The sequence below is a fragment of the Parasteatoda tepidariorum genome, chromosome 7 (assembly GCF_043381705.1).
Source record: "Parasteatoda tepidariorum isolate YZ-2023 chromosome 7, CAS_Ptep_4.0, whole genome shotgun sequence".
Lineage (NCBI taxonomy): Eukaryota > Metazoa > Arthropoda > Arachnida > Araneae > Theridiidae > Parasteatoda > Parasteatoda tepidariorum.
Window position 1 is genome coordinate 72,335,397 of NC_092210.1, and position 15,506 is coordinate 72,350,902.

The 15,506-nt window shown below is 31.5% G+C and overlaps 1 protein-coding gene across 1 annotated transcript; it reads right to left on the bottom strand.

The window, feature by feature from the left end:
• Nucleotides 1–2,921: 2,921 nt before the first annotated feature.
• LOC122272324 (uncharacterized) lies at nucleotides 2,922–4,952 on the bottom strand. Its single transcript, XM_043055859.2, has one exon. It carries the CDS (start codon nucleotides 4,950–4,952, stop codon nucleotides 2,922–2,924), a length of 2,031 nt encoding a protein of 676 aa, XP_042911793.1.
• Between the last annotated feature and the right edge of the window lie 10,554 nt (nucleotides 4,953–15,506).

Here is a 15,506-nt window from a genome sequence, read left to right on the forward strand (position 1 = left end):
ATATATATATATATATATAAAACCAGTTAAAACTGATGAACAGTGCTCAAAAAATTAGACCGAAATTGGTCAAATAGTGCCTGAGAAATGTAATTTTAAAAAAATTGTGTGTTTAAAATTCATTTTCTTAGGAACTTATTTGATTGATATCTTTCAAAATTTGCATTTTCCCATTCCTTAAAATGGTGCAAAAAATTGTAAACCTTATAATTAAAATTTTTGTTACTATTATTAAATAAAGTGATAAAAAATAATAAATATTTACTAAAAGTTATTTTTGCATGGAATTACTTGTGGAATTATCTTTATACGAGTTTTTTAATTGTGTTCAAATTTTTTTCAATTCGCTTGAAAAGCTCTCGAGAGTCTAGAGATACGGCGAAATACGCAAAAAGTAAAATTATCATTACAGGTTCCTAACTTTGAACCTCTGCTTTGATCAAGCAATTTTGGCCATATTTCCTAGATTCTCTTTATATTTTGGCGACCAGAAATTCGTATTAAAATATTAGTTGAGTGTCATATAATATATAATGTGTAATGTAAATAAATAATTACTTTTTTTAAGCTTTGATTTCAATTCATATTCTGAATAATGAGTTCATTGATATTTTAAAATTATTGTTTCAGGAAAAAGAATGTTTCTCATTTTTTTAATGTGTATCCGTGCTTTTGAGAATACTTTCGAATTTTCGATTGCCCTATATCTGTAACATAATTCGTGTATGGGTCATCCATAATTCAGTGCCCCTTGATGCCCACTAGAAAAATGTTATTTCTTGTCGGTGTTAGGGCCTAACACTTTTTTCTTTATAACAGTGGTTTCCAACTGGCGGCCCGCGAAGCCTTTTTTTTGTGACCAGCGTACTAAAATATATTATTTGTTGTTTTTTTGTGGGCAATTTTCGTAAAAAATCTATATGGGTTTAAAATGCTTTTCTTTCGTTTAAAAAAAACTGATTTCTTCGTTTCTGTAAAAATTAATATACCAACGGTGCAAAAAAATTTATTTCTCAGGTTTTGTATCCAAGAAAATATTTATTCAAATGCAAAAATAATCGTGTATGTTGCTTTTTTTTATTTCGTTTTTTTTTTGTATTTTGTGAATATAATTTAGCATGTGCGTATCATAAATTTTCTCGAATAAATTCTCCCACATAACTTTTTGAAATCATTTGTTTAGGACGAAATTACTTACATTTGTAATTTTAAAACGCATAAAAGAGGGAATAAATTTCATGCTTTATTTAAATTTCTTGAATTGAATATCGCATGAGCGAAAAAGAAAAAAAAATAACTTCATATGCTCGAGAATTTTTTGTTGTGGCTATAATTCCTAATAAGTCAAAAAAAAATTTAATTTATCACAGAATTAAATTTAAAAGAAAAAAAATCTTGTCACTTAGTTTCTGATTAAAAGAAGATTCAAAATGATACGTAATAAGTATTATTTGTAATGCTTGTTACTTTACTTTTTAATATTAAAGAGACTTTGATAAAAATCTAACAGCAATATTTAATGTTCCTTAAAACATAAAAGAGTCCTATATAAAATTTTGAAAAAGTTGTGGCTCGCCATTTGACTGGTGTTAATAATTGCGGCCCCAGCCGCAAGTAAGATCTCTGCTTTATAACATAAGCTTAATAGAACTTTTCATGTCAAAAAAAGTTAAGACACATTCTAAGAAAAATAGTCTTTTAAGGAATAAAGAAATTTATTGAAAGAGAGCTAAAAATATAATTGCTCGAAACATAAAACTAAATATTTCCTTCTCAGAATTGTTTTCCTGAAACGAAATACTTTGCTTCGTTATATTTTATATTTGCGTTCAATACTCAAAATTACATTTTGAAATATAAAAATTATTAATAGAATTTCGAGAGAGAGATTGTTTTGTAACCTAAGGATGTTAGCCGGAAACGGACTGCTGCGGAAAATATCCTTGTAGTAATTTTGTGTAAATGTACAATGTCATGTTGTGTATTTATACAATGCCCTCTAGAAACCTGTCTGATGGCACCCCTTTGGTAACCTGACAGCAGACCAGCCCGTGAAGTCGAGCACTTTATGGTAGAACAGTATATCGAGGACTTAAACAGCTTACACTCGGTCCCTTCGCAGGCTGATGATCAAAGTGAACATCCAACTGCTCACCGACAGCTGCCAGTGATACTTGACAACTTCAGTGGTCTACTGGAAGCAGTGTCTTAATAATCTGTCCACTGCGGGACAATTTTTGTTCGAAGTTAAGAAAGAAAATCAAGCAGCAGGGGACTTTACATACCCTTTTAGATTACGAGAGAAAATTACTTGGTATCTTTTTGATTCAAATGAAAACCTTGCGTGTAAAATATTTTGGTTCTCTCTTGAATAAAAAAAAAGTTACAATGTGTACAATACTCACTTCCAAAAGTCAAGCATGATGACAAAATTTGAATTTTCGAAAGCCTACATGAATTGAAGTTGTAGAGGAGGCATACAAATACAGCAACTAATCACGGTTTCGTGTTAAGAAATATACAAGACAGACAGCAGATGGCTTTGTGAAAGTTTAGGGGAGTTGTATTTAAGAGTAGATAAAAAGAGTTTAGATCATCTCTATAATTCTTTTTCAAGTCAGATTTGTTTATATGGCTTTCAGATAATGAATAAAAGGCTTTGAACCCTAGTAATCATTTGATGTTGTAGCCTAGAACAATCAAAGAGTGAACTAAGGTAGACAACGTTAAAGAGCACAAAAATATTATTAAAAGCAGACAGCTGTTTCGGATGCTCAAAGGGCAACCTTCATCAGTGCAACAGAAAACAGAGTAAATATATATAGAAAGATGACGTCACAAGAGGGTTTAGACCAACGGCCAATAGGAGGGAAGGGTGAATGGAAGACGACGAATAGGAAGCAAGGAAAAAAAGGGGGGGGTTAGTTAGGTTTTATCATAGATTTCCAAACAGGAGAAATATAAGGAACACTTGATAGGTCATTGACCAACAGTTTGGAATTTTTGAAAATATGATAAGACTCATAAAAATCTAAATCATATATTGAGGAACAATTTTGAATGACTTTAGAAGAGGAAAAATTAAAATTATGATTAGAGTCCCAACAATGTTGGGCAATAGATGAGCGTTTAAATTCTTGTTTTTTGACATAAGCTTCATGTTCCTTGACACGGCACTTTAAGGCACGCTTAGTTTGGCCAATATATGAAAGGCCGCATTGGCAATTAATTTGGTATATACCCCAGTTATTTTGACTGTCAATGGGCTGTTTGAGATTAGAAAATTTTATCTTATTAATGGGACTGAAAATAATATTGAAATCAAACTTCATTAGGATGTTAGCAACTTGCCGACTTATTTTAGGAAAATAGGGTAAAATTACCAAATTGTTAGAAAATTCTTTGGAAGGTTTATCGGTAGGCGATTGTTTAGTTACGTTTTTATAAATATTATCAATAATGCTAGGGGAATAACCTCTGTCATGAGCAATGGCTTTGATGTAGTTTAATTCTGCATCAAGAAGATCAATATTGGAACAAATATTAACAGCACGGTGGACAAAAGACCGAAAAGAGGCAAGTTTTTGGTTGGGAGGGTGGGCGGATCTGTAATGAGGGGGAAGAGAAACAGCAAAAGGTTTACGAAAGACAGTAGTATGGAATGAATTATCATTCCGAGTCACAAGCACATCTAAGAAAGGAAGTTTTTGATCAGACTCTAATTCAAAGGTGAACTGAATGCAAGAATCAATGCTGTTCATAACATTAAGGATTTGATCTAAATTACAATTATTTTCCTCTAACAAAGCAAAACTGTCATCAACGTATCTTTTATAAAAGGGGAAAGTTAAGATTTTGAATAGTTTACTCTCAAAATAATGCATATAGATGTCACTAAGTATAGGGCTCAAAGGATTTCCCATGGCAAGACCATTGGTCATACGGTAAAATTTGTTGTCAAACGCGAAAGTATTTTGTTGTAAACAAACACGGGTAAGGTTAACATATTCATTGACCTCATATTGGGAAAAATGATATTCCGAAAGTCTAAGTTTTAGGCATTCCAAAGCCCCCTCAACAGGAACATTAGTGAACAGTGATTTTACATCAAATGAGGCCATCAAATAACCATTAGGTTTTAGATTTTTAACTTCTTTAACAAACTCAAGGGAATTTTTGGTAGTAAAAGAATTATTACCAAGGAGAGGGGAGAAGACAGAAACTAAAAATTTTGCGAGTTTGTAAGACGAGGTACCAATGTTGGAGACAATTGGTCTAAAAGGAGTGCCAACTTTATGTACCTTAGGTAAAGTATAAAATCTAGCGCAATGAGAAACAGAGGGAGTCAAAACAACCTTAAGTCTATTGGGAATTAACATAGAGGATTTAATAGTTGATTTTATAACATTTAATTCTTTAGTGCTCGGATCTTTGGGAATTTCTTTATAAGGACCTTCAAGAATAAGTTGTTTAGATTTCTCCAAATAGTCTGTTTTGTTTAGAAGAACAATTTGACCACCTTTGTCAGCTTTGGTAACGATTAAGTTGGGATTGGACTTTATATCTTTAAGAATTACTTTAGAGGAAAGGCTAAGGTTTGAATTAGATATTTTTGAGTTGAAGTCTACGGTATTGGCAATAAGGTGTCTGATAGAATCTTTTTGAGCATCATTAATTTTACTGAATTTAAAAGATCTTTCGATAGGAGCAATGAGTTTAGGTAATGAAGGTCGAGTTGAAATAGCAAAATTATTGTTAAGTTTTAAAGCATTAATTTGAACATCAGTAAGAGTGGTATTTGAGAGATTAACTACAGAATTTTGATTAACAACAGGCAAACTAACGTCAGGTTTTTTATCATTAACTTTGATGAGTTTACTCAACTTATTATTCAGGTTTAAACTATGTTTTGAAGAGATTTTGGTTGCCCTATTCCAAGACGATTTTTCCATTGCGTCAAAATTTGAATTTAGATTAGGCACACTGATGTGTAAATGGTACAATTCGCGTTCAATTTTGGATAGTTTATTCCTAGTTTCATTAATGACGGCTCTAAGGAGAGCAAACTTAGTCTTGTGAAGAATGCAATTAACTTTCTTGGAATAAGGAAGGTTAGTCTTAAATTTAATGAAATGAGGAATAATATTTAGGCGTTTACAATCAAGTAAAAAATGCAAGTGATTAAGATACCTAAACTTCTTAGTCCTTAGACTATGAAATCTGTTGAATTGAATGATCAATGAAGTATAAAATACTGATAGGAAACAGCAATAACAAATATGAAAGACATAGAATAGAATGGAAACAATAATAATAATAAGACTTACCCAGTAAGACCAGTTGAAGTTAATTATAAATACACAAGTGGGCGACCTTTGTGCTAAAATACGAACTAAGGTAGACAACGTTAAAGAGCACAAAAATATTATTAAAAGCAGACAGCTGTTTCGGATGCTCAAAGGGCAACCTTCATCAGTGCAACAGAAAACAATAAGAGAACAGAGTAAATATATATAGAAAGATGACGTCACAAGAGGGTTTAGACCAACGGCCAATAGGAGGGAAGGGTGAATGGAAGACGACGAATAGGAAGCAAGGAACAAAAAGGGGGGGTTAGTTAGGTTTTATCATAGATTTCCAAACAGGAGAAATATAAGGAACACTTGATAGGTCATTGACCAACAGTTTGGAATTTTTGAAAATATGATAAGACTCATAAAAATCTAAATCATATATTGAGGAACAATTTTGAATGACTTTAGAAGAGGAAAAATTAAAATTATGATTAGAGTCCCAACAATGTTGGGCAATAGATGAGCGTTTAAATTCTTGTTTTTTGACATAAGCTTCATGTTCCTTGACACGGCACTTTAAGGCCGACTTGCATTTTAATGGATGATAATGCATGTCCCAATAGAGATTTCATTGTTGAGATAACAGTAAAAGAAAATTTTCGAGATACCCTAACAGAGATATGTGTGCACGTTTCTACAGCCACTCTCGCAGATTTGGAAACGGCTCTACCGGAAGAATGACAATTCTCTTGTAGAGATTAATTTGTAGAAAAGCGTTTGGTACCTGTTTAGGTTAATAGAGAAAACTTCGTGCTTTTTTGATGTAAGATAAAACCATACGTGATCGTGGAGCAGACAATTATGCAGTTATAAGAGATACATACATGCACGCACTTTGGTATTATAGTATAAATAAAGAATTTTTAAAAAAATGGTATGCATATTACAACAAAGTATTGTTTCTATTGTGCATAGAGTAACTATTATAGAATAGACAAACAAAATACTACTCTGAACTAAAGGTTCGCACTGACGTAAAAGAAAGTTTACTTCTCTGTTTACTTATGGTGAATAAATTCCTTAACTAATTAGTATTTTTTCAATAATATCTGTTTTGTTTTATTCCTTTAAATATAATCTATTGATCCTAATTGTTTTAATGCTGAAAGTATTTATAAAGCTTTATCTATGTTCAAGTTTTAGAGACATCTAGAACTTTTGATTTGCTTGAATCAATGGTAACGGCGTGTTGAAAAGTATGAAGAAATTGTGTAATCTTGAGGCAGCTATTCACGAAAAGAGTAGTAAGTTTAATGAAAACGTCGTAAAACTGTTTGAAATGTTCTTTCCAATGGTAGTGTTATTGATGACAAATTTTTAATACCATCGTTTCCTGTTTTAAGGGTCATTTATAATGAAATGGTTATTATGGAAGAACATTTAGTTGTTGTTTTTAAATATTAACATTTAATGCTTGCGAATAAAATAGAAACTGTAAATAAACTTACTCATAGTACTTTTCAGTGTTCCATCCACAAAGAAAAATTCTTCTTAGGTAACCACAAAAGGAGTAGAACACCTTCTTGTAGTTACCTGAAATAAAACATCAAGTTGAGAATAGCTTCAAAATATTATGCATCCACCCATTGTTATGTTCTCTAAATGTTCATAAATTGCCATTAATACTCCCCAAATTTTAAAAAGGCAGTAGTTTTTAAAATTTGTTTACCTTTTTAAATGTATGGCGATTGAAACTCTTAAAGAAAAGGAATTCACATCAAACCATATGTCTGATGCGCTTAAGAAGCCAAATTTCTCTAATTGTTCTACACTATTATTACTCAATCTTGTCTTACAGCTAAAAAAGAAGGTATTCGAAGTATCTCTAACAAATTGATACACAAATCGTCATAAGTTATGCATTTTTTTTTAATACAGTTAGTATTTCTTGATACGATAGGAGAAGTACAAAACATTGTCTACTTCGCATTGGTTGCAGAGATATATACTATTGAAAACATTTGCTTAAGCAGAAAAAAAGTTAACGAATTGCTGACATTTCGTCAAAAGTGCGATAATAATACAATATGAAATGCACGTTTTGTTTTAGAAAAGATGAAATTTCAAACGAGTTTTCGTTACTGTCTAACTCTCTAAATACGCAAAATTGCAGGATGTGTCAGACCGAGATTCCGTTTCAGATAAAGCCATTACCTCTTCACGCTGAAACTGTCACTGTATGGTGCTGAATAATGGTAGCGTTTATCGTTGGTCTGTTTTTCTTCGAGGAGATCACACCTGCGAGTCCTGTTACCTGCATTGTCACAGACAAGCGGTAAGAAGCACTTTCGCATAACCATGTCCTTCAAGCACTTCAGCTGCGTCAGTGTGTGATCGCACAATATTCATTCAAGATGGCGCTCCTCCGCTCATTGCTACTTCTGTGAAGCAGCTGCTGAACGCTCATTTCGGTGATCATAGGATCATAAGCCTCCATTTTCTTACAACATGACCGCCACGTTCCCTTGACTTAAACTCGTATGATTTCTAGCTTAGGGAGTACCTGAAGAATGTTGTTTATAGCGGGAAGATTGAGAATCTAGCGAACGTGAAGACAAGTATCATACACCACATCCATTGCTTCAGTACAGATACCCTCCAATCTGTTGTGGAACATGCCGTTTTACGATTCCAATTCATAGCGGAAGAAGGTGGACTTCGCATCGAACAATTTATGAATTTATCAGTAAGATGTTTGTTCCATGAAGCTCTTTTGTTCTTTTTTTTGGCATTATCACTGTTGTCGCTGTAAGCACGTACACTTGTCTTTTCGCTAGTAAAATTTTGATAAACCCCTGAACTCTATTGTTTCCTTTTGGCTAACAACATTCCTATGCGTAAGGAATCCATTTTTGGTCTCTCCCCATAAATTACCCTAAAAGCACCATCTATCGGCAGATTTTTTTTGTTCGTTTTGATTAGTCAAACGAAATTTCATTGCCTCACGATTGTTCTGCTAAAATATCAGTTCATTCAGATGAGTAGTTTTAAAATTATTAATTTTTGAAATCGTAACTTTAATTATAATCACCCTATATTATAGATAGAAATGTTATAACTGTTAAAAAAATCTTGGTAAGCATTTTTTTTATTAACTTCCCGAAAATATACTTTAATGAAATGATTTTCTTACCAGTTTTCAGTCTTGATGTGAATTATTTTTGAGCCTTAGTTTAAACAAGACGTTGAAGCTTTCTAGAAGGTTACTTTTGTTGTTATACTTCACCATTATTGTGGAGAAAAGGGCGGGAAGAAACAGTTAAGTGTGAGCGACGGGCTTTTATCAAGATCTGAAACTTCTAATTTTGTTTAGATATTCCTGAATCTTTTCGTAACAAAAAATAAGAAAATATAAGGTATCATGTTTTGTTTTCAAAGCAAATAACTTATCTGACAATTTACGTTTTTATTCGAATAGTCGATAGTCTTTTTTCTTTTTCATTTTAATTCTGTTAGAAAAAATTTGAACATTCTTCGACGAATAGTTTTTTTTTTAACATTCATTTTGACGCTAAAAACTATAAATAATTTATTTGTAAAGAAAAGCTCAGTCTGTCCATCTAATTACGGTTAAATATATTTAACCATAGTTATATTTAAGTTTACGGTTACATATATTTCTTTGCATTTACGGTTTTGAAGCCATTCACAAACAGCATGGTTTCAAAACCATAAAAATAAAATTTAACTGGACATTGGATTCAGCTTATGTTTGGTAATTTATGGACATTGGAGTTTGGTACTATTTGAGTAGTGTTTTGTCAAGTTAACCGGGAAGCTTAATTAGTTTAGTTAAACGTGTGATCTATCGTGAGAAAAGGGATTCACCAGACTGTGTGGTGTTAAGCTGCTTTGTGGTGCTTCCGCCCGCGAGTGAAGGGGACTTTCTTCTAATAGTCCAGGATCACCAACTAAGGAGTGCGGGTTAATAGTAAGTAAGTTCGTTATGTGCTGAAGGAATGACAGAAATATTGTGTTGTCAAAGACGGGATTCGAACCCCCGTTCAGGCGGTTATTAGATTGACAGATTAGCCCTCTCCGTTACATTATGTACCCAGTTTTAAGGAAATAAGAGGATTTATTAGATGGGCTTAGTAGGCGTGAATAAAATTCTGATTGTTTTACCGTATAAGATGAAAACTAACAAAAAATGATTTTTCCCACAGTTGAAAATTTGAATACCATCTTTTTCATTGCGATTAATCTGTTTATGTAAAATGTGGTAAAATAATAATTAAATGAATCGTTATTAATTATTTATCAAGAAATTTCTAACACTAAATTCATTGAATGAATTAGTTTATTAAAATTTCTACCTTCAAATTTATTCTAAGAAGCAATTTGCTTCATAAAAGGAAATATGGTGAGTGATATCGATTTTGAAATTCCTTTCTTAAATAATGTTTTTTCTCTGAATTTGAGTAATAAGATAGGGATATCTTGGAATTTGTGAGGAATGAAGAATAAAGACGGATTTAGTGCGTAGGTGTATTCCTTTACTACAAAAATACTAAGTAACCAGAGCACTGATTTTTATTTTAAATGATACTTGGAGTTTTTTTCTATATGTTGAAACAAGTCATACGAAATTGTTCCATGAATGATGAAAAAAAATTTTTACTTATAATATTAGTAACTATATTGAAATTGTTTTTTGCAGGAATTGAAATCTAAAAGCATACATATGTCATAAAAAGCATATCCTTAAAAACTTCTGCTTAAAATCAAAATAAAACTGTATCCAAATTTTTAAACACATAAAGATTGGCTTCATTGCTCAACTAGACTATTAGTCGAATTTTCTATCAGATATTTGCGAGATTTTCGACCTCATGGATTCCTAGGGCTCCATGGAATTGTCATAGGGGATCCGGGAATTCGGACATTTAACCAATTATGACTTTTGATACCTGTAGTTATAATCAAATAAAATCAATAAACCATTTATTTAACACAATCGCAATTCTCGTTTTTCATACTGTAAAAGAGAATCAATAAATACAACACTACAAAATCTTGCCCAAAACTGCAAGACAAACAATGACACAAATAAAAAGCGAAAATAATTCAATATTTTTTATTCATTATTATTTGGTTCTCATCCCGGTGGCTTTTCGTTATTAGATTAAGCATATGAAACGTATTTAGTAGTTCATCAAATTAAGGTAAAGATTAACTGTATTTAGTATTATCTGATAACTCTTATTTAAAATTTACCGCAATCAAACAGCTTTCTTATGTTTTCGAGGAGCCACAGGAGAAACATTTCCACAGCAACATATGTGCTACGATCCAGTGCATATGCATAAGAAGCCAAGTCACAGTCAGGAGGTACGTCACTTGAGAACCGGTCGTGGTTGGGTATGCTGTCTTCCAACAACCGCCATTTAATTCTTCCTTTCTATGTCCAAGTGTGTTGGCAGTTTTAGTCAGCATAACTATCTTTTTTTTGTCTTACGGATTTTTGCTATAACTTTATAAATATTCATTAAAATTAAACAAAATTTTTGATTTAATTTAAAATTAAATGCAGAAATTATGTTTTAAAATTTGAAAAAAGTTCTTTAAGAACTACGCAAGATATGAGTACCTAAAGCAGTTCTTTTGTACTGCGCATGCGTGTAAGGAATTCAAAAATAAGTTAATTTTTTATAATTTTATTATGAGTCGTAATTAGAAATTAATGAAAAAATCCTTTTTGAGTCTTTTCTGTCAGTTTTTTACTGAGAGAAATGTTTTTTTTTCTTCTTTTTTTTGCTCACTCTTCTTCTCAACTCTTCTTCTGTTAATTTGTAAGAAGTAGACGTGAAACTAATTTTGCATGAAAAAAGATTGATTTAAAAGATTTTGAACTTGATGAACATGATAAATTCAAATTTTGTCTTTATTTGCAGTTTATTTTTTCTGGCAAGCTCTCCTGACAATCATTCTCTTTTATGGACTACTGCAAATTTCTAGTTTCCCAGTTCGTTTTTTTTGTCCATGCAATACATTCTATAGAATGTATTGCATTGAGTTTTTAGAAAATTATAACCTACTTTTTTAGATCTTTTGATTATTTTTTGAAATTTCCCGTCCACTCAATCCACATTCTCGAAAAGCAACAATTTTCCCTTTTTCTGGGCCAGAAAATTGAGTTCATTTGGGCATCGCTCAAATGTCACGATGAAAGTCAACGAGTGCAAAATTTCTTTCACAAACCAATCTTTTATTCCTGATTGTCATTTTCTATTTTCAAATACGAAAATTTTTCACTTATTAAGGAAGAAAAAACAATGTCCTTATACTTTTTTTTCCAATATCATTTGGATTTAGAAAGTCAAAAAATAAATTTAAGCAAGTTTATGATGGGAAATCTTAATTAGTTTACAAAAAAAAAACTAATATTAATTCTATTTTTACTTCAAAATTTTGCCCATGATTCAGAGAATAAGATTTCTAGAATTGTAGATTGTTCACGTGTCCATATACTTCGTTCTCTCACTATAGCAGTTTTTTATGTAGCCGGAGGTTGTTAAAGGAGAAAACAGAAACATGGAGAAAAATTGAATTTTATTCAAGTGAGGGTCAGAGGCCCAAAAATGAAGTCATTGTATTCTGAAGGCAAGATAGGAAAAAATCAAAATAATGTCTGTGATGAAAATTGTTGCACAGATTTTTGTAGATAATTAAGCTATTTGCTATATTTTTATTCTCAGCATTTAAGTCATTTGTTTTGTTTTAAAAAAAATAAATATGATTTTAAGAATAAAAATAAGCCCGATCACAATAAACCATTTACACTAAAATGCAAGGCATTTTGGGATTAGGAGTGAATAAAAATGTGGCTGTAAGCTAAATTCATTGTATTTCTTAAAAATATACTTATTTTACGTCATTGCTCTTCCCAATGATATTTGTAAACGTTATATATATATATATATANTATATATATATCAATTTATTTATTTGATCATTAATTATCTCAATATACTTCAATAAATAACTCTTTATATATTAAACTCAATAATCAATAACTCCGTAAAATAAGAATAATGCAGTACATAAGTTAAATTTTTTTCATGTTTTAACATAAAATGTTAATTAGTTAGCATGAAATTAATAAAAACTGCTAGGTATAAAATGTATGTAATTGTATAAACAGTTATATAAATTTTTAAGAAAAAATAAGTAAAATTTTCTGAATATAATGAAAATTTTCTTTTTTTTAGTGAAGTTCACGTGAAATGACAAATGCCCGATTCTCTATAATGGTATTTCTCTCCATTATGATAATGGGAGGGTAAAATAAGTAAGAGAAAATCTTTCCCCATTTTAAGAAAATCATTAAGATTTTACACTTCAAATTAGATGAAACATTTAAAATGAAATTATTATAAGCATTATTTATTTAAATATTTTTATGAACATTTCAATCTATAATGTTAATAAAAATATCATCTTTCAAACCCAAAATTAAAAATAACATACATTGCATTAAAAATAATGTCCATTAGTCCTTTAAATGGAGAAATAAAATGCCTCTAAGATGAATTTAAATAACGAGATCAAAGAAATAGAGAGTTAATAATTCATTACGACGAAGAAAACTGTTTTTTTTTTTGGTTGAAAATGCCCAAAAATTGTTATGTACTGTTCATATTCATTGAAATTATTTTTCAGTAAATTCAGTAACAGTCTACATCGAATATTAAAATAAATTTTTGTTGATCGAAAATATCACATATGAAGAGCTTAGTGAAAGAACTGACTTAAAAATTTAAGAGCTCATTTACTCAATTTCACAGAAATGCCTTTTAAGTCTCTCCTTCTTGTTCTTTCGCTGTTATGTTTGTGAAGTTCTCACAAAATTTTTTGTCGATCCATTTATTTATTTTGTCGTAACTCTTTTAAACAGGAGGATTTTAATGATTTTTGCGAGTAGCATTTGTTTGATTTAACGAATGCTTTTCAATGATTTTCAACGAATATAATTTTGTTTGGAAAGACAAAATAAATGTACCTATAGTTGAGATTATATTCAAGAAATATAATTTTAGCAACTTTACTGGGATCAAATTTTACCTAGTCTTGTTAGTCCGAAAACTGATCGCGAATGATTCCACGTGAGCTCAAGTTTAACGAATTATATGATTTACTGGCATGTATTTGCTTGAATTGGACAGAATTCGGTAATTTTTGATCTTAAAAAAATATTCTTTTAAATAGTGCTGAATGCGGTCAAAATGTTATGTCATTTAGTTGCATCTAAAGGCTATTCTGCAATTAAGTAAAAGTATTTGCTTATGTATAGATGTAATTGTTGAAACACATAAATTATTTTATTTTTTATTAAAAATATGCAGTTTTATGCGAAAATGACACATTTTGATATTTAAAAATGTTTAAAGAACAGTTTTGAGATCTTTTCTATCGTAATAAACGACAAGATCATGATTAGTTACGCGACTTTTATTTTTCTTCTTAATTTAGATTACCATTTCGCGAATTTCAGCCGTTCAACACCAATCCACTCAGTGAATATGCAGCTTTTTTTATTTTCAATTTCTTAGCTTTGAATCAAGAAGACAAGAGAATACATGCGCAAAAATCCTTCTGGATCGAGTATTGGGAGAAATTTTGCCTTCGTGGAGGACTTTTCGATGGAACTAACCCGCATTTGCGTTATATGGAGAGGGAGACCACGAGAACCTCCCACGGTTAGCCTGACGGCAAGGGGACTCTAGCCCATGATCAGTCTACCACTGAGGATATTTTACGTCAGCACTGTGGTCGGTGCAAGACGGATGCGGAATTCGTATCGACTGGGATTCGAAACCGGTTCGTCGCATTGGGAGGCGAGTGCTCTATCCTCTGAGCCAACGTGGCTCAATATACTAATATTTACTAATTATACTGATATATACTACTATATACTAATTATAGGTATCATGATACCTACCATAACTATTGGAGAAATAGGTTTTTTAAGCCTTACCGAATGGGATAACTATTAGAGAAAATTGTTGTTTTATCTATCAGGAGCTGATCTCGAGCAATAGAATTATCAAATGATATCAAATACTGTTAATTTTCATTTTGATAGGACAAACTTCTAGAAACATGCTTAGTTTAATATAATAGCGTAAAGCCATCAGGAAGAGCTACAAATCTCAATAAACAGAAGAAGTGGAACTGTTATAAGTTAATTAATTGTTTTCGCGTATATCTCTTTCAATTTTGCGCATGATTTCGTATCGTTGTTCATTACCGATTTATTAATTATTTAGTAAGAAGAACCGGTAAGAAAAATGATTACTCAGCAACATTAATAATAAGCTGCAAATTTAGCATAGGTACAAAATAATACTTCTTTACAATGCGACTTGAAGAAAAATAAAATTTAGAGCAGTGTGTCTGAAACATAAAGTAATGCGAACCAGAAACAAAAAAAATATATGTTAAAGCTACTTAAGGGTTATTTTTTCTTATCTTTTCTAATTACTGATTAATAAAATAAAATTTTTTACTTAGTGTATGGAAGATGCTTCATCAAGTTTTCTATTGTCACCTATTTTATCTTCTTTAGCCCTTTTCCATCCAAACAATGTCACTTAGCTAGTTGTTGTTTCTCATCCTCTAATTGTCTGACGAAGTCAGACAAGATCCAGTAGGTTGTTGACCCTCAAAAAGTCGATTACAAAAAGTGGAGAAGCATATAAGTCCTCCTTGGAAAGGCCCAAGCAGTCGAGGATATGTTCGGCTGAGGCTTGCTGGGCTTCACATTTGGAGCAGACTGCATAAGTCTTTCTTCCTTCAAAGTACGAGAGACTATTCGTGTGTCCACTTGCCAATCTGGAAATAGCTGTTTGAGATGCTCTATCACCTATATGAACAAGTGAAGAGCCCGGTTTCTTGGCCACATACCAATGATGAGAGGGGGGATCCTCCACTTTTTTGATAGATGGCTTTTGATTTTGGTCTGATACTCTGAAAAGGTAAGGGCTGAGGACGAAGATGCTAGATGACTACAGCCCTCCTTTGCCAAGCGATCCGCTTGCTCAGTTTCAAAGATGTCAACGTGGGATGGTATCCACTGAAGATGAACGTCGTGGTGCTTTGAAATAAGTTGAAGTTTAAGAAGGATGGAGATGCTTGTTTTGTCTCCAACTT

Excerpts from the sequence above, each read along its gene's own strand:
- LOC122272324 (XM_043055859.2), bottom strand. The coding sequence starts at position 4,952 with ATGGAAAAATCGTCTTGGAATAGGGCAACCAAAATCTCTTCAAAACAT.